This window comes from Polyodon spathula, chromosome 7 (assembly GCF_017654505.1).
Source record: "Polyodon spathula isolate WHYD16114869_AA chromosome 7, ASM1765450v1, whole genome shotgun sequence".
NCBI lineage: Eukaryota > Metazoa > Chordata > Actinopteri > Acipenseriformes > Polyodontidae > Polyodon > Polyodon spathula.
Genome location: NC_054540.1, coordinates 14311352 through 14333947, shown reverse-complemented (window position 1 = coordinate 14333947; position 22596 = coordinate 14311352). Strand labels below are relative to the sequence as shown.

At 37.7% G+C, this 22596-nt stretch overlaps 1 protein-coding gene across 6 annotated transcripts in view; it reads right to left on the bottom strand.

Moving 5' to 3' along the window:
* The window catches only part of LOC121318204 (FERM domain-containing protein 4A), a 138349-nt gene continuing 115753 nt past the window's right edge, over positions 1-22596 (bottom strand). For 4 of the 6 annotated variants that reach the window (XM_041254634.1, XM_041254633.1, XM_041254632.1 and 1 more), the window contains exons 12-23: positions 18653-18729; positions 17499-17637; positions 16685-16826; positions 11573-11706; positions 10846-10968; positions 9274-9502; positions 8627-8683; positions 8233-8464; positions 7897-8058; positions 5397-6244; positions 3576-3672; positions 2-2231 (exon numbers count right to left, since the gene is read on the bottom strand). In XM_041254634.1, coding sequence (XP_041110568.1) covers positions 2123-2231; positions 3576-3672; positions 5397-6244; positions 7897-8058; positions 8233-8464; positions 8627-8683; positions 9274-9502; positions 10846-10968; positions 11573-11706; positions 16685-16826; positions 17499-17637; positions 18653-18729 — 2349 coding nt within the window. In that variant the 3' untranslated portion in view covers positions 2-2122. Of the gene's footprint in view, positions 2232-2847; positions 2920-3575; positions 3673-5396; positions 6245-7896; positions 8059-8232; positions 8465-8626; positions 8684-9273; positions 9503-10845; positions 10969-11572; positions 11707-16684; positions 16827-17498; positions 17638-18652; positions 18730-22596 lie in introns of all 6 variants that reach the window. The other 2 variants (XM_041254631.1, XM_041254630.1) reach the window with 2 other exon arrangements.

Sequence of the window (22596 nt, the reverse complement as noted above, 5' to 3'; positions counted from 1 at the left end):
TCTATACCTTTGAGGCATAAGCAAATTAGGAAATAACACTTACTACCCAGGAATTGGGTACATGGTGTTACCCCTTCCTCACATAACTGGAAACACTATTAAAATAACTATAAACTGAGCCAAGTGATGCTTCATGAATTAAAGTGTATATCAATTATTTTGTTCCTTTATATGGGACAGAAACAGCTTGTAAGTTGCTTATTAATTTGTTTATTTTGGACTGTTTCTGTACACAGATTTCTGAAAAGCACACTTAAGACTGTCTGTTTATGGCTATACATGTTACTGACTAAACGGTTCCCAGTATCTTTTTACATCATATAAAAAGTGTACAGTCTAAACCAAGGTCCATATACTGCATGTGAATACTGTGCATTCTTCAGCAGAAGGCAATCAATTATAGCATACAACTTATACCCACAGCTTGGTACAAACCTGCATTTTGTTCTGTAAGGCAGAATGTAGATAAAAATGAATCTTGACTTATAAAAGTCACATAATAACAAACTAAGTTTGACCTAATCATGTGTGTGACCTATTAAGCCACAATGTAGGGTTAAAATGATGGCAAAACGCTCCCTTTAACCCACCCACCACAGTAAACTGCCATGTTCGAACAGTTCCAGGAATACAGGTTTGTTTCATAGCTGTTCCAGTGATGTTACAGTACAGGCAATGGAGCACCTGAGGGTAAAGCACCTGTGCGGGCCCTGCCTTTGCCATTATGGAAGAAAGGTGGGCACTGATAATAAGCCTGAGATATGAACCTTTATGGACTGAGCTATCTAAAATGGAAAATTGTATGTTATCCTAACTGTTAAAAAAAAAAAGGTTCCAAACAATTTGAGAGTTTTATCATTTGTTTTTTAAACCTTGCAAGCTGAACCAAAAAAATAAATAAAAATGCCACTAGCCAAAACAAACTTATGACAATAGACAAGAACAATACCTATGCTAAAATAACATTGATTTTATAAAAACAGTTTTGAGTATGGTGATGATTGGCAGGAAATAATGTGTGTCAGTGAAAGCATGTAGCTAAAATAAAAACCTGGATCCAGGTCAATCTTTTTCTTTTTTTTTTTTTTTTTTGCATATTGCAAAAAACTGTTCCTCTGCTTTTATTGGCTTTAAGATGAATAACACTGCAGTGCCTGGGGTAGTAACAAAACACAGGAAAATCAGAAGGAAACAGACTAATATAGGTAAAACAACCTAAGTATCAAGTCCTTCAGTTACAGATCAATAATGTGTATTGGACTGGGGCTTCTTCAAGTGAAGTAGTTTTCAGATAAACCTCTGTAAAGTCCCATATCTTTTTTTTTGTTCTTTTTATCTTTGGTAGTTCAGCAGCTAATGTGATGCTCCATCATAATTACAAATGTTTGCAGCTGGCAGATGCTGCTCATCCAAAAACATGTGCTTTTTGATTGTGGATTCTGAATCATTTTTTGCTTCAAAACATTTAGGGGAAAAATATTCTTAATATTTTCCAATTATTTAAAAAAATCAAAAGCAGGGTTTAACATTTTTCATATTTTGTATTTATTGGTCCAGTACAAGGTTAGTATCTTTTGTTTTCTTTTTTAGTTTTGTTGTTTCCAAAATCCATACAATGTAGGTTGAAGGAACACATAGACAACTCTATGAAGGTTAACTTTGTTATGGGACCATGGGCTGGCACCAAATAAAACATAATTAGTATTGCATTGGAAATAAACATCAGATGTCCGAGACCACAGAGCTTAGTGGCTTCTTTGTAACATCAGCATTTCTACAGAGATTTTATTTTAGTGAATTCAAAACTGACTATGAATGCTGTTGACTTCTTGGAAGGCTGGCCTAATGGCTGATCAGGTGGCATCTGCCAGTCAGTGGGTAATGTTCAGTTCATGGTCAGACACCCAGAAGGATAAGAATACCAGTACCAACCACTGACAGTCTATAGGGTACCATAGCTCAGTCAGTTCACAGAGTCCCTAACCATGGCATTGATCATTGTTGAGTAGAAGTGACGGGAGCTGAAGCTAGTGGAGGGTAATACTGCCCATATAAGGCAAATAATAGGATGGTATTGTGCGATCTCAGAATGACATTGATGTGGTAACAGTAAAACAGGAGTTCAGACCAGAGTCCCAGGCTTGGCCTTTTCTCGCCCATACCACTGGACATCTGCTAATTCAGTGTACAAGGAACTCTCCAGGTAACAGCTGTCATTGTAGGACCTAGAACTAAGAAAAGAAAATACATCTGAATAACAGATTTAAAAGGACAGAAACCACCTCAACTAATGTTTCATTTCTTTTAAGTTAGCTGGTGTAACAACTAACAGAAAATGTATTAGAAAGGAATCAAACAATTTTAACAATAGTAAGGGATTGCTTAGAACAAAACCAAATAAATATATATACACACCTGCTCCACATACAGTTTGTTCTTTCTAGTTTCTATAACATTAACATGTTTATTCCATTCATATAGATTTGCCTTTGTTCTTGCACAGGGCTGCAGTGAGTCAGAGTGAGCTGGGATACCAAGTCAACCTTTAGACTCAATCCCTTCCTCCACCTATTCAATAGCACAGCCTTGCTATTCAATCAGCTACTTTTGGTGAATAAAAGCTTAATATGCACTACTTTATTTATTTGTTTTGAAGTTGTATGGGACTCTACACCTTCACAGATTTTGGAATGATTTCTTTAAAGTACTTCTTTTTTTTTTTTTTTTAATAGAGCGAGTGGAAACAATAAGGGAAAATGTTATTTATTTATTTTTTTTACACATCAGAAGTACAGAAAGCATGCTTTGAAAAAAGTTTTAAAGAAGAAGACACACACAGTACTATACCTCTATTCATCAGTACTTTGGTGAGCTGGAGAAAGAGGCTGATCCTCAATGTGAGAGTGTTCTGCTGTCTCTCTAAACCAAGAAAAGTGGAGAGGACAGTCAAGTAGGAGGGTGTTAGTAAGAAAGAGGACAACAGTTAGATGTGTTAGACTAAAGTAAAGAACGGGTTCTGTTTTTATTTTATTTTTTTTAAAAGGAGTCGTATTAGTAAATGTTAGCTGGTAGTGAACAAAAGGGGTGGAAGAAAGATTAGTGAGGAAGAACTACCACCAAAAACCTGCCAGTCTGTTATACTGTGGTATTTCTGCTTTGAAACACCAAGACTGCAGAAAAAAAACATAAAATATTACTTTCCAAAGATATACATGTGAAACGCATTATACGTTTTGGCAAATTCAATCTAAAGCTGTAAAATTGAGGCTTTGCTGGTTAAAAAGGCTGCTTTTCACAGAATAGTACAATTCTATTTTAAAACTAAAATTGATACATGGGGTTTAGGGGCTAATTCGACCACCAGCTTCTCTAGGACTTTGGTGACATATATCCCACTATGAGCAGTGCGAAGGCTTCGCAAACTCTGGCTGGAACCAAATACGTAACCTGGGGATCACATATCTTCTGCCCATTACCTGTCCACCACCCCCTGGTTTAGTCCCAGCTAGTAAACCCAATGAGCTGGGGGCTGTCCAAACACCCACCCCCCCCCACCCGTTTCCGTAGTGACTTACCCACTCTGCCAGCTTAGGATATGACGTGGACTGCTGGGTGGCGTGGCTGCAGGCTCGCTGTTCGGTGTCATGCTCCTCTGCCTGTGAGGTGAGACAGCTAAAGAAACAAAGAAAGGTTAGACTGGAGTCTCTTTGCTCTGGAATTCTAGCTATGTCACTACTCTGGGCTTAGTGCAGAGGATGGGGAAACCATGAATAATGGATTCATTTTGATTTAGGGATTGCCTTTCTGACTTTGGTGGGTCTATATCCCACTTCAGAAACAATGTTTGCAAAGTTTCACGCTCCTAACCAGTGATTCCCCTACCCTACGGGAGAGCAGTAAAAAAGCTAAATGCGAATGAAATACCCATTTCATAGTTAGTTTAAATATTTATACTTCAGGTAAAATGGACAAAAAATGATTATTTAACAACTGAAGCTAAAAGAAACCTCATTAATGCTACATTAATTGTCCAGAGACTATTTTGTCATTCTTGTGTGTTTCTGTTCAGGCAAATCACCAACACGTACAACTAGCTTTCTTAAATAAGCAGGGCATTAATTATTATTATTATTATTATTATTATTATTATTATTATTATTATTATTATTATTATTAATATATTGTTTAAACTTATTGTAAGATTTACTATGAACATTTTTTGGGCGCGGGGGCGGGGGGCGGGGTGGGGGGTGGGGGCTGAGAACATACATACTGAAAATGCACTATTGGTAGTTTTCTAGTTGGTCTATATATCTATATATATATATATATATATATGGATATATATATATATACACAGATGTATATATATATACAGATGTATAAAAACCCTCCTCAATGGATTACTGTCCAGTCTCCACTCTTGGAACTTTATGGGAGTGATACACACCAACTCATGCCGTTCATATATCAACCTGTCCAGTGGACCACCCTGGATCTTGTGCAGAGATACTCCTACGAGAACACCTCTGCCCTACTGAATTTATTGCTGTAGTCTCTTATTTCACTGGGATTTCTTGTGCTGTTTTGTGGTGCTGTACCAAAAAAATGTGAATCAGATTTTTAGTTCAATGTGTTAGAAAAGAAGGCAAAACCTTTTCCTTTTTCCATCTAGATACACATTTTAATTGGTAACTATTTAAAATGTATACCACTCATGTGGCTACGTTTTCATGAATTATTTTTATGTTATGCCATAAAAAGTTAGTGACCAGATCTTTTTTTTTAATTTTGATTGTGACATACTGCATCAGCGCAAATACACTCCACTGCTGTCTGAAGAGACGAGCTCCGTAAAAACACTGCATGTGTTTAAACCAAATTGAAATATGCATATAGTATGTTCTTATTGATGGAAGCATTTGTGATATAAACAAGATATGTCATGAAAAACCTTAATTACAGTATTTGTCAACATGGCTGCAGGCTTGTTTGTTAATCGCTGTATCCACCTATGATAAATACAGTAAATTCACATTTTTTCATGACATATCCTCTATATCAGGGGTTTCCAACCCTGGTCCTGGACAGTGCCATCCAGCACGTTTTCTAGGTGTCTTTACATCATCAATGGCTAAAGATTTGGAACACCTGTTTATCTTCAATAATTAAGCCAATAACTGGTTCAATTAAGTAACAGTAGCTCTCCAGGACCAGGGTTGGAGACCCCTGCTCTGTATACTACTTTGGTTTCTACAGAAATAAATCTCCAAATTAAAACATATACCTTTTATTTGCAGAAGAATGCACACAGTACAATGTGGCAGCAGGGTGAAAGCAGAAAAAGAACCAAAAACCCAGCAACTCAACCAGATCAGAAGACCTGTCAAGCCTACCTGACGATGCTTTGGACATTTGAGACATCCTGGACTTCCTGCTGTGTGCCATGAAGGAGCTCTGCAACGTGCCGTACTGTGAGCCGCTGTCAGAGGAGTTGGAGCTGGTGTGCGATAGTCTGTTGTGCTCTTTGAGGGTGGATGAGGTGCGCTGGTACCAGCACCTGAGCTCGTCCGACACGGCAGTCCTGCCCCCGCTCTCCCGCCCCAGCGAGGGAGTCCTTAGGATTTGAGAGCGGGAGGGGGTCAACCGGCCACTGCCTTCCCCCTCATCCCCGTGCCAGCTGTCTTTGTACATCCCCCCTGCTGTGTAAGAGTTGGAGGTTTTGAACTGTGCTTTAACACTGTAGTGTCCTTCCTGGTCATTTTCCAGGCTGCGCACCACAACCGGCGTGGGGCTGCCATCAATGTACAGCGGGTACTCCTTGATGCGGTACTGTGAGGAAGGCTGGCTCTGGCTGTGCAGGTACACCCCGTGATGAGCACCCCCGTTTTTAGCAGCCAGGTTGGGCATGCTGCCGGAGTTGGAGGAGCCCAGGTTCCCTGCTGATTTGTGCCGCTGCCTCTGTCGCTGCCTTGCCTTGGAAGGGGAGTCTTCAGCCAGAGTGGAGTAATTAGGGTTGCCCTGGGCAGGGTAATAGTGCTCGGAGCTGGAGTGGCTGGTGCAGGAGGAGCAGTCGTCCAGGGGGTCCGAGCCATTGCTGCTGCGTGTCCGTGGGGTGTAGAAGTCAGGGCTGGCCGTCTCGTTCTCAGAACCCAGCAGTTTGCCCTGCGACTCTAGGCTGGAGCTCCGGTGTCTAAAGTGCTGTGCTAAACTGTGCAGTCGGGTGGGGCTGATGTCAACTGATCTGTACACGGAATAAAAGGAGATCATAATTGAAGTTTATCCAGAATTTTAACCACTTAATAAAATATATACATATACAGAGCTCCATCGCTATAATGTGGGTCTCGCGGGACACACAATATGAGCATTATCACCGAAGAGCGTTATAAACGGGGACACAACACACATCTGACTAAAACACAAAATAAATCAACTCTAGAATGCACGTATAGTGAAGCAAAAATGTAGCTTTCCGTGAATTAACTATGCATAAAGCACCATTTAATCAATGCTATATATATATATACATTTTTTTTTTTTTTTTAAAGTAGCAACACTCCCACTTGCAGATCATTTTAATTAGCAGTTTTCAAACTATAAATAGCCTTGGCTAAACAGCGTTTGAGAGTTCAGTTAAAGCGACAGGAAGCAAACCAAGTGTGAGTAAGAGAGCGGGTTACAAAACGAATGCTGAATAAGATGTCTGTGTTATAAAGTGCCAGCGCAGCTTTTCTTCGGTTCAGATACTGTATCAAAAGGGAGAGACTGAAACGGAAGTTAGACTGAGAAGCTGTTTACAGTTTGAACAACACCGGTACTGTATTTAATATAGAAATATTGCATGAATCACTAGTATAGGGAATTGGGGGACATGCTGTAGGAGTGTTATATCCAAGGCGCGTTATAATTGAAAGACTTATAGTGAGGGAGCACTGTACTTACTTAAATGAAAATGTAGTCTGTTTAATACTTATGTAATTTAAGTGTTGATTACAACAAACAGTGCAGAACTGTTAGATTTAGTTTTAGACTTGACAAGCAGATAGGTTAACAATGAATTGTTCTGGTGAAGCAGAATACATACAAGTACTGAAGTGAGATATTGAGGATGACAATTCAGGTTTCCCCAGAGCGCTATAATGGTCACACCAAGAATTTATAAAAAATAAACACCTTTTAAACTGAAACAAGGAACAAACAAACAAAAAAACAAAACACCTCAGAACTTCAATGTGATTAATTGCTTGATTAAGCCTTTACAACTTCTTTATTATTATTATTATTATTATTATTATTATTATTATTATTATTATTATTATTATTATTATTATTATTATTTCTTTATTTAGCAGACACCTTTATCCAAGGCGACTTACAGAGATTAGGGTGTGTGAACTATGCATCAGCTGCAGAGTCAGTTACAACAACGTCTCGCCTGAAAGACGGAGCACAAGGAGGTTAAGTGACTTGCTCAGAGTCACACAGTGAGTCAGTGGCTGAGCTGGGATTTGAACCCGGGACCTGCTGGTTACAAGCCCTTTTCTTTAACCACCAGACCAAAAACTCTGAAAATTCAAAAAAACTTTTGATGCCACTCTCTCATCACACTACAGTGGCACAACAGTCTTCATCATAACGGCACGTAACACATTGTTCAAATATCACTCAGCCTTGAACACATCTAAACTAACAGAACACATTTTTTTCTTAAATAAATACATTTAGAGCACCCAGTTATTTTACTTGTGATTTTCTCCCCAGATTAAAATGTCCAATTGTTCCCTCGCTGAAGTAATTCCCCACAATAGCTCAGGAGAACTGAGTTCAGTGGGCGTCCTTCAATATTTACTCAGTTATGGAGTGCGGAAGCCCTACAGGTAACAGCACACTTACCTTGTGGAATGGACATATTGTGGACTCCGTACACGTAGATCCGGGGTGGATGGCATACTCGACTGGGAGTTCCAGTGGGGGAGGCTCCTGATCGGGCTGTTCTGCAGAGAGTTGCTCCCTCCAGCCTCTGCACAGCTCCCTGAACTAGGAAAGCGCCTGTGACTAAGGAAAAACATACACAGTCATTTTAGCTGAGAATAACAAACTGACGTACTGCACTGGACTGGGGTTTCAGCTACATTGTAAACAACACAATATCCAGTAAGCAGTTTTCTTACAAGAAAACGATTTTGTAGCTCACTTAATTTTTGAAGACAATTCCCACCCATTTCTCACCCGGAGTGACTGTGAGAAGAGCGCTTCTTGACTTTTTCGTATGGCTCATCTAAAGAAGACTCGCTCCACATTTTGGGTTTGATAGGAGACTTGTCGTAGTCGCTGCGCTGGTAGTGCCTGAGCCCCTCCAGGGACTGTGGAGGTGGAGGTCTGTTGTGGGAAGGAGGCCGGGGAGGCAGACCTTTATGAGGGGAGGCTGTAGGGGAAAAGGTGCTGGTCACCTGAGAATCGTCTGCAAAACACAAAGAAACACAATTAAAAGCTACAAAAAACTTGTTGTTTATTTATCCCCTGTTCTCAGCAGACGTCACTAGTTATCAGCTGAGTCTTACAAAGGAGCAATAAATAAGAGAAAAAAAGGACCAAAAAAGATACCTTTCTAGAACCAACTTACCATCCTCAAGAACAAAGGAGTCTGACAGCGAACCGTCTTCAGTGCCAATATTTGCTGCTGTAAAAAATAATACAAAGTTTAATAACATTAAATAAAACATGCCATTTTAAAACTGGATTTAGTAAAGACTTAAACACAAAAGTTTTTATAATGCTGTCTTCAGCATCTCCTTACAAAGTGAAGCAACGATGACTACTTCCACTTGTCCTAGAGAAGACCTTAAGGCAATGTAATTAGTCAGCAATCTGCAGTGAACTTGAACAAACAATCCTTCCAGTTTAATTACTTAAATCAATGGTGGTCAACATCCAGTTCCATGGAAAATTCTTTTCAGTGACTAGCATTCCAAACCTTGAAACTTATGAACAAGCTGAAAACAAAACAAAAAAAACAAACATACTCACTTTTCAAGGCTGCTTGTAATGCATTTTAAAACTTAATATTTAGCCTGTAGTTTCTGTTATTTGAGCTTTGTACTACTGTAGCTGATGCATAATGGTGTTGAAGAACAGCCTGTACAGTCTTGCAAGGACATGTTTGGTTCGTTTGGGAATCATTTTAAAGCAAGAAACAGGGTGTGTGTTTATGACAGTGTGAACACCTCGGCATGTAAAAGTAAATAAATGCGTATGGATACTGTTGCTCACCTTCTATAATAAGAGAAGCCCGCTGCGTTGGTTTCTTTCCAGATTTGATACGATACTCGTTAATTGCATTCTCAATTTCCTGCAGTTTTTTTAGTGCGTTCAGGTAGGAGGTTTTCCTTTGTTTCTTCAGTTTCTTGTTGACATTGGGGTCGCTGGCCAATCGACGCGCTGCCTCTGTGATCTGAGACTGGATGGCAAACTCTCGCTCCAGACGTTCCAACTCAGCCTCCTGCCATGCAAGAGAAACAGTTACTGAAGCTTTGAGCAGGCTGGCTTTCCCAGACTAGCTTTATGGGATTGGCAGGATTGAACAACTAGGAGGCAGAAAAATACTGAATGGTTGGAAACCAATCATACACATATTGTGGTAAAGAGCAGTGTTTTTTTTTTTCTAAAGTATAAAAGAGGTCAAACAATTATGTAGACAAAAGAGGGTGAAATTACAGTATATAAAACTCACCATTATTATGAAATGGCCTCTCCTATAACCATTACAGTATACTCCTCACACTGGTCACACATTGTCCCAAGCTGCATTATTATAATTTGTATAGCTTTTAAGGGAAGATAGGCCAGACATTTAAAAATTGTTTCTTGCAAACTTACATTTATTACACAAACTGCCAAGCTTAAGTTTGTATTGTTTCTTGTTACATTACTAAAACTAGCCACAATAAAAGGGCAGATAAGAGCCAGAAACTTTAGCCAGAAAATGTTCCGCTCGAGTTAGTGAAAGATGAGAGAAACAAAGCTCCTTTTCACTGAGGTTTCTGGCTCTGCCACACAGCTGGATGGACACAGGTCCAGGGTTATGAGCCCAGTAAAATAATGGGAGAGAACAGAACAAGCCATGTTGTTATTCTTTATTTATTTATTTATTTTACTTAGTAGTTAACAATTATTTTTTTATTGTTTTCTCCCCAATTTATTAATGTCCAATTATTTTTAGGCTCAGCAATACACTTCAACAATACACATAGAAATAGATATATTTCTAACTACACAGAGCTTTCAAAACAGACAACCATGATCAGGTTGAAGTTACAATTTTACAGTGTGGATTAAGAAGTATAATTGGTCTGCTAGAAAGATGCATGGAACAACAAAGCAAAACAAAACTGCCAGACAAAGATAAGGTTGCATTTTTAAAAGCAGTTTTTTTTTTTTTCAGTATCACTTGCATTTAAAAATGCAACCTTATCTTTGTCTTTGTCAGTTTTGTTTTGCCTTGGTGTGCCATGCTAAATATGTTACTGCTAATCTGGGTGTAATTGTAACATTAGTATTTATTGTGATTTTTTTTAGTTTTTTTTCTCAATTTCGACAAAGCTTCCAATTTGAACTGGTAACAAAATAACAAAAAAAAAAAAAAAAAAACTGTCCTCCACTCTTTTGCCATTCTGTCTCTCTGAAAAGAATTTCAGGACTTTAACCAGTGAACTGATCTCCTCTACATAGGAGGCTGTAAATCAACCACACAGAAATGCAAGATTTAAATTTGCCCTTTTGCTTCACTTGCTCAGCAGGTGTGTAATATTTGTAAGATGATGAATGAATTTGCTTTGCTCTCACCTCTCCCTTTGGCAGAATGTTCTGTTCATCCAGTTTAAAGGCAGTGCCAATCTTCCGTTCGACAGCAGGAGGCTGCTCCCCTGGGTCCAAGGGATACTCTTTAGGTAATTTCCCTGTTAGCTCCTGGGGGAAATGAATGGAATAAATAACGTACACTTGCTGAAAAGGATTCCTGCAGAATACAGTGTGAAAATAACTACAGTAACTGCCTTAAAATTAATTATTGGTAATTGGCATAGTCGTAAAAAAAGACATAATAAGCATAAAAGACATAGACAGGTTTACACTTCAAAAACAACCTAAAGTTGGAAACAGTACAACATACATAAAAAGTAAACTTTTTCTTTTTTCTTTTTTTTTTTTTAAACACCTACATGTAAAATTCAAAAGGGAGAAATGTCATGGTCAAATGTAACTGATGCACTTGCCAAACCCACTCCCTAAATTATATTTACAATTATAGTTCAGATAATCAGTTTGGCAAACTGTATCAATTGCATTTGGTCATGACATTTCTTACTGGAATGAATTATGTCAGTGGTTTGTGAAGCACGTTTTTTGTTCTGTGTTTTACATCGATTGGTTGTGTGCTGCTGTTAAGACACGGATGTTCTATGTATATATATTACCCATATTTAATGCTAATGAAAGGTTACTAAGATCTGCCTTAATTTCTATCACAACTAATTTATTTGTTATTGAAACATGTGTATACTAAACACCATACCGCCTCTCGTATGCAAATCTTCTTGAGTTCCTCCAGACGCTGGCGCAGTGTCTCCTCCAGAGCTTCCTGCCTGGACTTCAGTGCAGCCAGCATGTCTTTCTTGGCAGACTGGGAGCTATCAGACTCCTGGGAACCTGTCAATAAACATCAACGTCACAAAGCTGACAGCAAGCAATAGTCATACATCTGCTACAGAAAACAGGTTTCAAATAAACTTTGTTTGGAAGGTTTGTGGAAACATAACTTTATACACTAGTCTATTTAAACTGGCTGAAATGTAAAATTGGTCTTATAGAAACATACAGAAACCTGGCACCAGTATATTACATATTAAAATAATACCAGTGATACCTTTTTTGGAATGAAAGCTAAAGTAGTAAAATGCTGACCATTAGCATTATTCACTGGACTAATTAGAATTTTTTTTCAGAATCCTGAACCAACCTAATTGCAGGCAGTACATTATTTTTAAATGTTAGACTTTAAAGATCACAGTAAGTAATGAAAAGGGCAACAGGCCCATATATGGCAGTTCAGGATGCAGAACTATGCTGCAGTAAGTCTTACATTTCATCATTATAATGATAATCCTACGCAGTACACCAATGTTTTGAGTTTACTGCCGTTGACTGCCAGAGGAATAAGCAATGAGTGCACCTGTCCAGACGGACAGGATGCTTGTCAGGAAGCAAATGCAAACCAAGATAAGAAAGCCGAGACGGGTTCGGCAGAGGGCCAAGCCAGTTTAGAACACTTCTATTAGTTCCATTACTGTACACAGGGCAAGTATGAAATCCCTGTAAACTGACAGCATCAAGTTTTGTTATTTTACATCTAGGCAAAAAAACCCCCACAAGATCAGTTTTGTAGTCATTCCGCCAGTATTAAAATACAGGGTACAGCTGCATACGAGTAAAGATGAATCAGAAACTACCAAACACAAAAGGTGGAAATTGTAAGACGACAGAATCCTTGGGAAAAGAATAAAAGTTTGGTAAAGGTTATTTGGTAAAAAGTGTAGCTGAGCACCTTGAATGTAGTGACATGGGGGTTCCTACTAATTAACATCCCTCTCCTCCTCACAAACAGCCAAACCAGGACATGTTGCAATTTTTGCCTAATGTAGTGACATCACTGCACAGGATGCATCTCTTAAAACTGTAGAGAGCAAGCTGAGTGAGTGTAACACAACATTCCTTTCCAGTCCTGAGTAACAAATGGAGCCAGCTGTTCATTTGTTCTACCCCAGGACAAACTACATGTCAACACGATTTCCTGACCAGAGAACACCCATAACAAGGACATTCATGGACAACTAATAAACTCTCATAACTATACAATGAAAACAACTAGAAAAAGTGTGGATGATTCACTACTCCCTAGGCCATAGGCATACTTGTACTGTTGTTGAATTGTTCTGGTCTGCCAGGAGCCCTGCTGCAGAATTTGGTGGCTCTTCTTACACAAGATGGTTCAAGCAGCAACATAGTTAAAGAGGTAAACATTAAAACAATGCAATAATCCCTATGGGTTAATGGGGGTTAACAACTGATTCAAAAGAAGAAAAAAAAAAGATTTTATATAATATTAATTGTAAACCAGGTACAATAATCCAAAACATCTTTACAGTTACTGCTACAGCACTGAGCTAAATAACCAGTGGTTGACCTACCTACATCTATCTAAAAGGAGGCTACTACAATCTTGGTTGACCACATTTCCATTCTATTTTTTAAACTACATTCTAACCACTACACTCTTAAAAATAGAACAAAAACACTGACGCAAGCATGGTCATGGATGAAAGTCTTATTGCACTGAGTGGTGCTGCACTTATAATTGCATTAGAACTTTGTAGGAGATGCGACTGGTTCAAAAGAAAAAGACAGGTTTCATTACCCAAACGTAAAGAAACAGCACCAGACATCAGCCCATGCCTTTTGCGACACTTTACTGTAGAAGTCGCCATCTTGCAAAGTTACATAACCGATTAACTCAACGATCAGAGTCTCTCCTGACTGGCCAAAGGCAAAACATTTCCTAAAAATGTTTCTCAAAGTAGAACCCAGGTCTACTCCGTGAAATATGTTTCCTGGTTTCTGGACACACAGAAACAGCCAGCATACATGATGAGGAAACATTGCATCTGGAAGCATGTTTCTGGAAGCATGTTTCCTTGTGTATGCTGGGCTTTAGACTACAGTGAAAACTGGTCCAATCTTATATATGCAGCATGCCATGCTATTCCAGGTTATCTACACTAAAGGGGTGAGGTACATTTATCAACTTAACACCTCAGACGGATAAACACACAAAATATACATTAGTACTGTTTTCCACAGAAAACATGAAAGTTTAGGAGGGGACAAGCAAGGTTAAGGTATTGAAGATGGCTGAAAACCCTTTCTCTAATGAGAGGACCTAGTATGAAAACAATAGAACGTCTAGACACCCCCCTGGGACAATCCATTCTCCACTGTACCTCTCTGCAGAGAATGCTTTAGTTCACTCATGACTTGTTCAGCTACAACAGCTGTGCCTTTTCTTATCTTGTTCACAACACAAACTGGTGAGGAATGCTATCCACATTAAACACAGAAGTTGCAGTATTTATGTTTATCTTATATTTGGAAAGAAAAAAGCAGATACTACATTTTTGCTTCCTTTGCTAAATCTCTTTTTTTTTTTTTTTTACTTACCCATTTAAATGAAATGAACAGCACAATGCAGCACTGTTTAACCTACTGCCATGGGATCATTAAAACTGGAAAACTGGAACATTAAAACATTAAAACTGGAATATGTGTGATCATTGTTGCATGTATCAGGTCTAATCCTGACCCTCCTAGTCCCAAGTATTATTTTCCCTTCCGTTTTAAATTGGCTCGGCAAGAACAAAAACTCAATGGTTGACTAGGAACACTTTTTCATTTGCTGGTGAATTGCTGAGCTGCAGTTTATTCCTGTAAACGACTGCTAGCATGTATAGCCCACTTACAGTGGAACCACCCACTTCCTTTTAATGACTCTTAGAAGACTGCAACTATACCACTTTCAACTCTTTACTACAAATATCAAAACTGTTCCTAGATACAGGGAATTCTCCCCAGTTTTGGACAGCAATATGCTCCAGTGGAGTATTTCAAAGCTGTTCTCCATTATCTATTAATAATAATTAGTTGGAGGAGGGGAGGGGAGGGGGTGCTGCTTTGGACTACTGTAAACACAGCAAATACAGCAAAAAACTTTCCCTACACTAGTAGCCAGAGCATATAGAATTTTCTGCAGTAAAGCCACACCCTACATTGGCACTGCATTCTGTGGTTTGACCTCAGTTTGAAATATATTCTTATGTGTTTCTGCATCAATGGACAAGCTGCAGAACTGCTATTTTTCCCTGCTGCATTTTAAAAGGTTTACACTGCTGGTCTACCCATCGCATACCCAGCAGAACCTCTCTATCTACAGTACACAACTTTTAAACTTTATTACAGGATACAAAGTCATCCATATCCACCCTAACTCTACTCAGGCAATATATTTAGCAGAAGACATTCATAGTAGGGTACCTGCCATGGCTAATATGATCAAATGGATTAGATTGTCTGGATATGCTGCCAAATACTGTTTTTTTTTTTTTTTTTGATCTCCAGAATTTACCGGTTTTGTGACTAAAAACAGTGTCTGCCCCTATTTATGTATTATTTATAAAGTATGTATGTCTTAAAGCATAGTTCAGCTCAGAGTCTCTGTCTTCAAAGATATCTGGAAAAACTGGAACTCCTCCATAACACCCTGTCATAACCAGGTAACAGCAAAATAAATGAACAATTCTGACGCCTGAAAGGCTAACTAAGCTTACAGTATCCTGCTCTCTTCATATCACACTTACAAAGTATGTGAGATTTCAATCCGTGTGTGTGGCCAATAATAAGACCACATGAGCCATGTGTATGAAACCATGCTACTTCCCATGAATAAGGATTCACTGGGACATGAAACCAAAACCCTTTTCCCAGACCAGGACTTTTTCCAACAACAACCAATGTTTTTTCCAATTACAGTTTGTAAGAGGTTACAAAGGAATACTAAACAGCAATATGCAGGTTCATTATACACCAGCACGCGTTATTAGCATACATTACGTGATTTCAAACTGAGGTATGTGATGGACATGTGACCATTTTCTTATTCAAGGACAACTTAGCTTCCAGGTTTGTATTCTATCACCAAATTTTTTAAGGCAAAAGTATTTTTTATTATTGGTGCTGGGACCTTGAATGCATTTAAGTGGGATCATCACAGCCTAAAAAAAAACATACGTTTGATAAAAAATTTAATTACATTTAAGAACAATGAATATTAAATGAAGAGCTGACGGGCATGAAAGTATAATTTTCATTGACTAAAAACACACAAAAGATTATACGAAACCGTAACCCTAATTTATACATCTCTGTAACCTAAATGAAATACCTAAAAAGGTACTACGAAAAAGTATTTACAAACAGAATTATTTTATACATACAGCCCATAGATTTTACATTCTTCTAGCATGCTCAGTAAAACGCACTACACCTTACGCAGCGTTTTTAAATTTGATATTATTTATCCAAAAATAATCAAACATGTTTGAGAATACAGCATCCACACTCAATAGGTCAAACCATCTCTCATCTACAAAACCAAATCTTTTGTGTGTATATATATATATATATATATATATATATATATATATATATATATTATATATATATATATATATTATATATAGGATGTTTATGTATGGTATGTGTATATATATATATATATATATATATATATACACACACACACACACACACACACACACACACACACACACACACACACACACACACACACACACATACACACACACACACACACACACACACACACACACACACACACACATATATATATATATATATATTTTTTTTTTTTTTTAAATATACCATAACGTATAAACAAATGTTTGGTGTTAACGTTGCCAATGGTTTTGCAGGATGTTTTTGCAATGGTCTTGTGTTTCTGACAAATAAACTTCTCAGGCATGCCTACCTGCCGACCAGCCCATAGATGCAGACTCACCTGAGGACAGAAGACTGCCGCTGCTCCCACTGATGATTTTCCCTTTGCTTCCCATGTTGGCAAGCTTAGAGGTCTTTAGTGTTCCAGTTTCTGTCAGGTCAATAGCTATTTCACTCAAGCTTCGGGCAGCATGGATTTTTGACTATAAAAAAAAAAAAAAAAAAAAAAAAAAAAAAAAAAAAAGAAAAAGCTTCTTAGCTGTAGGTCAATATGGAATTTTTGAAAAAGCCATCAACTCCCACTGCATTTTTTTTTTCTATTTAAGACCTAAAATGATAACTGTATGTAAAAATGTACCTTCCTAGTAAACACATTTTTGCAAAATGGTTGCAAAATGAAATGTGTGTTCAAGGATCCTGATTTACAATATGTGACTTAGGGGAAGTGCCATTTTAAGTTCTGATGTTTTAATTTCAGAACTTGGTGATTGCAATTACTCTTTGTCTAGACAGTGTGGGATGTGAAAAACAGAAAGGTGCAGGCAACCCTGAAAACACCAGTGCTGCATTCCAGAACTACAAGTATGGAGAGTTTTACTGGACAACCTGCTACACCCAAGTACTCAGGTCTAATCCTCAATTCAGTTATTAGGTGAAAGACAATTAGCATACTCAAAATTGAAAAAATTAGGTTTTCCAACAGGGATATAAAGCAGAATATGTCAAACCACCCCATGTCTTACCCAATTAAAACCGCATTCTATGTCAACTAGGGGAAACAATTTAGAGGCTACAGTGAAGCACACTAAATCTCATCTCCATGGTAACTGACTCAAAAAAGTCTTTTACACGTGACTAAAGCAACAAACACTCACCTTGCTCTGCTTTCTATCCAGATAGAATTGGTGCTGGCTAATAGCCATAGCCCAAATAGACTTTATCAGTGCAGGACAGGCATACCACGTATGCACTGCAATTCCACTGTGCCCAAAGGTTCTTCTCGACACTGATGCCCTGGGGGAGGGGGAATGTCAAATACATACAGTAGCTTAGTAATAAATAAATCAAAATTATAATTGTACCTACAATCTGTTATGACTAGTTTACTATGAGCAGACAAGATTAAGTTTGTATCAATTATGCTTTACAGTAACAGTCTGCTTTTGGCAACTGGCTAACTAAAAAAAAAAAAAACCCTAAAAAAAAAGCTAAAACACGGTTATTGTCGACTCCTAGAGGCTACAGCTGACGAAACACACTGCCAGCTACAGTAATGTTAAGATGGCTTTATTTACTGTTCACTATTTATCACGTGATGCTTGCTAAAATGACACTTGCAGCGGAAAACAACTGTAGCACATGTTTTCATTTGCAATTTTGTTTTTAGAAATCCCAAAGATTCAATAATAATTATACAAGTTTTTTTTTTTTTTAAAGGATATACAAGTGGTAGCACTTTTAAGCAATAACACTCTGCCCTTGCAATTTAAGACAGAAACACAGACTAGTATAAAATATCAATTTTAGCAAGATGCCCTGAGCAAATTACCAAGTTGTCTAGAAGCAGCAAGAATTCCATTTGACAAACTTTCACATTAATGCTTAAAGTATAATCTTCCTTTGTGGTAATACTATATAATGTATTTAAAAGGTTGCATTTTACAGAATATGCTGGGTGCGTAATTTTTTATTTTACATGCACAGGTCACACCGATCAAGAACCAGAAAAGCTGTAAATCACAACAGGTCATAAACTCAACTACACATCTAACCTATAATGCTTTAAAGAGGCTCATATTTCAGCATATAAAAAGGAACACACACAAATACTGCTACACATAAAAAAAAAAATCATGTTATCAAAACTGAGACAGGTTATGAAAAGTAGTAGGTACACTATCTTTACATAGACCTGTCCTTGTCCATGATCTTATTTCACAAAAACAACTTGGTAGCCTTTAGAAACATCAAAACAAAAGCAGCAATATGAAAAAAAAGGTCCTCAAAAGACTTAAAGGGTTGGACTTACCTGCGCGGGTCATGCACTTCCACAGAAAACTTTTTTTCCCTGAAGTACAGGTTTTCAAGCTGCCTCCATTGGAACACCTGAGCAGAATGAATACAAATGCTCAGCATACACGTTTCATTGTGTCCACTAAATCCAGAGAAAAATCTACACGTAGCAGAGTTAACCAGACAATCCAAAAAGTTCTTTCAGTTGCTGCTTCTAGAAGTCAGGGGAAACTCAGACACTGGGTGTGTTTTCCTGGAATGTAAGTAGCTCTTTTCCAGTACTGTGCTTCTCTTTTGCACTTTCTTACAATAACTTTAGCAAGTCCCCCCCCCCCCCCCCCCCCCCCCCCTTCACGCCACTCACTCAACCACTCTGAAAATTCCCAAAGGCATTCAGAAACAAGATGAGAACGGTGACCATCTGCGAGTGAATGCTGCTGAATTGTGTTTCCGCCCATTGGAGAGGGAAAGCATTCTAACCCTCCCCCAGACTCCTGTCTCCCAGAGGGGTTCCACTTCCTGCACACTAATCTGCAATGGTATTGCTGGGAGGGATTATTAAGAAAGCTTAGTGGGGTAGAGCATGCCATTCATCTCAGCAAGCCATAGACAACACTGCAGTCTTAAAAAAAAAAAAAAACAACTATTAAAATATTCCAAACAAACGTGTTTCATTTTCTTCAACTTTTAGAAAGTGAAAGAATAAAAGATGTAAAGCCTCCATCTAAAAAAAGTATTTATAAAACAGCAAAAGGGACACCAGAAACAGTTTCACACTGCATTGCTCCTGTTCAGAGTATTATAATTATAGCCCGATTCATAGATGTTCAAAAGACATGGGTCTCTTCCAACTGATATTGAAAAGTACTTGAATAAGAAGAGTGCAGCACACAAAAATCTATTTAGAACCCACAATAAACAGGGCCATACTAAACAGTAATGACACTATAAAAAGCTATGGAGTACAATTCTATGCTAGACTAGCTTCCCTGGCAAGAGGTCGATCTCGAGATAAAGCCATCACAAATGATACTTAACTAAGGGGATGGGGATATTAGATTTAAAAAAAAAAATAATAAAAAAAGAAAAATCTAAGAATTATAAAACAGTCTGAAAAACAATGGAAAGAATTCGGAATTTGGAAAACTTTTCTTTTTTTCAAATGAAATACAAAAGCATGCCCCATTTAATCCAACACTGATAATGTTTATTCTTTGAAATAAAACAATATCTATATAAAACTACAGAGAAATAAAATACATGGGTTCACTTCGAATCTGCTAATTTAATTATCAGGGTTACTGAATAGTTTAGTTTTCTATGACCATTGTTTTAGGCTTACTAAACAATATGATATGTCTGTTAGTCCAGCTTCATGTTTTTGGGATGCGCACTATAGCTTGGAGCTCACCAGTTCGAATTCAAGCTATGCCACTGCTGACCGTGTACGGCTAGGCTGAATAATAATTTGGCATTCCAAACTGCAACAAATTAAAACAAATAATTGTTAAAAAAAAAAAAAAAAAAGAAGGGAGGTCAATGTTTTACTTTAACCATTTATCACCCATGAGAAGTATGATTTACTAAATTATATATATTATATATATATATATATATATATATATATATATATATATATATATATATATATAATAATGGCCAATTATTATTTATTTTTCTCCTTCACTGTAGCAATTCCCCACAGCTCAGGGACCCGAAGCTGGGCGTCCTCCAATCCCATGGGCCAATCACCGTCTTTTTACATCCAGTAACTTGAGAGCGGATGTCCGCAAGCTACCAGCCTCTGAAGGACAAAGACCAGCCCAGCAAATATCCGCCCCCAAGGTCACTCAGCACCTGGCCTGTAGGGGTCACTGCAGATCGGTGAGGAGAAACAGTCTAAGCCGGATCCTACCTCCTCAACCCCAGGAGCGCCAAACCCAATGTCGCATCCACATCCACACACAGGAACACAATTTATGGCTTGTTTTGTAAAAACAATTGCTAAACTTGCACTCACAAGTTATTCTGTAAGAATAAACGAGTCTGTTCTCTGCACATTGTTTGTTGTGTACTACACATGCAGAAGCAAACAAACCTGTGCACAAATATACAGACAGGAGCTTCTACACAGCACATGGATTATACAGATATTTTTTCCTTGTCGCACTGTCCTGTGCAAAGTGCTGAGTTAGTACAGCTTTGCTCAACTTTCTGCCAAGCACAATATTCTTCACAGTAAGAGAAACTTCTAAAACTTGCCATAAATCCCACATAGTGCATTAAATGCTGGTGTGGATTGATCATCCAATTACACAAACCGTGTAGTTAGGGGTTTTCTTATACTGTGGGCCTTATTCACAAAGCTTTAAGCAGTCTAAAACAGTTGTGTGAATAGTGCCCTAAGTCACATTCCAAATTGGGATGCCAATCACACTGCAATTAAATGGAGAATGCTTCATTTACAGCCAAGAGCTATCGTGTTTTTTCATTAGAATAAATCCACATTAAACAAAAGATTCATCCATGAGAACTTTTTTCCAATCCACCAAGTCTCATAGAAACCCTCAAAATCTGCATTTAATAAAAAGAAACCCACACTGTTTACAGTGTGTTTTGTTTTCCAATATGATTAAGTTGAACCACAAAAACAACTTCTAATAACTTGCTAGAATTGCTAGATTGTATGGTTTAGGATACTTTGAATCTATACGCTAACGATCTAAAAGCATTAATGTAAGGCTGAGATGATGGATTGATTTATCGATGCATTCTACTGTTTGACAACTATCAATAGTCAAGCGTGTGCATCATTTTTGTGTAAAGAGTTTAAGCAAAGAAAAGTTTTTATTTTTTATTAAAATTTGGAATTTGCAATTATTTTTTGCATTAAGCGTAGAGCTTCTCTGCTCCCCGCAGGTTTGACTCACTGAATCTGCATGTGATTGAGCTCACCGTCTCCCCCTGCCCCGCCCCCTGTGAGTGTTTACTGATGGGATTGCACCTGTGCAGGAGTCTTCAAAGAAACACAGCAAGTTAATAGCGTTGTGCTATACTTACAAATACTGTGCTGACCGAGCTACAATGCCTTCCGATGTTCGGCAATTATTTTCTAAAGTAAGATGGCAAGAAACTAATGTTTGGGATACTCTGGTAACACAACTAATCTGCGTGACCATTTAATGAGATGGCACCCTATAAAACTTCAAACAAAATCTGTATTTATTAATCTCAACTACCCCAGAGTAAAAATGAAGAAAAACAATCAAGTTCGTTCCAAAAGTTGTATATTTGGTCAGAAGTATTAAGCATCACGGCAACGTCAGTCCCTAGTGAGCGGGTATTCAGTAAAGCTGGGCAGATTGATTGTAAGCAAGTGCCTGTCATCGCTTGAATTAAAACAAAATGTGGACACTCATGTTCCTTAACACAATTCAAATATAAGCCATGGACAACACTCTTTTTACTAAACTGCTGAGGACAGTAACAACTTTTTTTTATTTTTTTTTTATTTATTTTTTTCTTCTCTTGATTGGTTGTTAATTGTTATGGATTTAAACTTTTTTTTAAAATTTTGCTTAAACCCCCAGTGGTACAAATCAACACAAATAAGTTTAAAAAAAAAAAAAAAAACACACATAATTTTTAATTACTACATACTGTACATATAAACAAATGTAATCAATTTAATATGCATAATAGTTTTTTTTTTTTTTTATCCTTTCATAACGTCGATAAATTGATGCATGTGCTTTTTTGGAGAACGATATTTAGTGTATAAATGCTCACTGAAAAGGGGTCATATTTACACAGCTGCAATTCATCATTCCAAAACATGCTTCAGCTTTTGAAAATGAATACAAATCTTACATTTTCGACATGTGTAGTTACTAAGATGATGAACAGAAGTAGCTGTAATCCAACATAAAGAATTAAACGTATACTCTTCTGATGAACTCT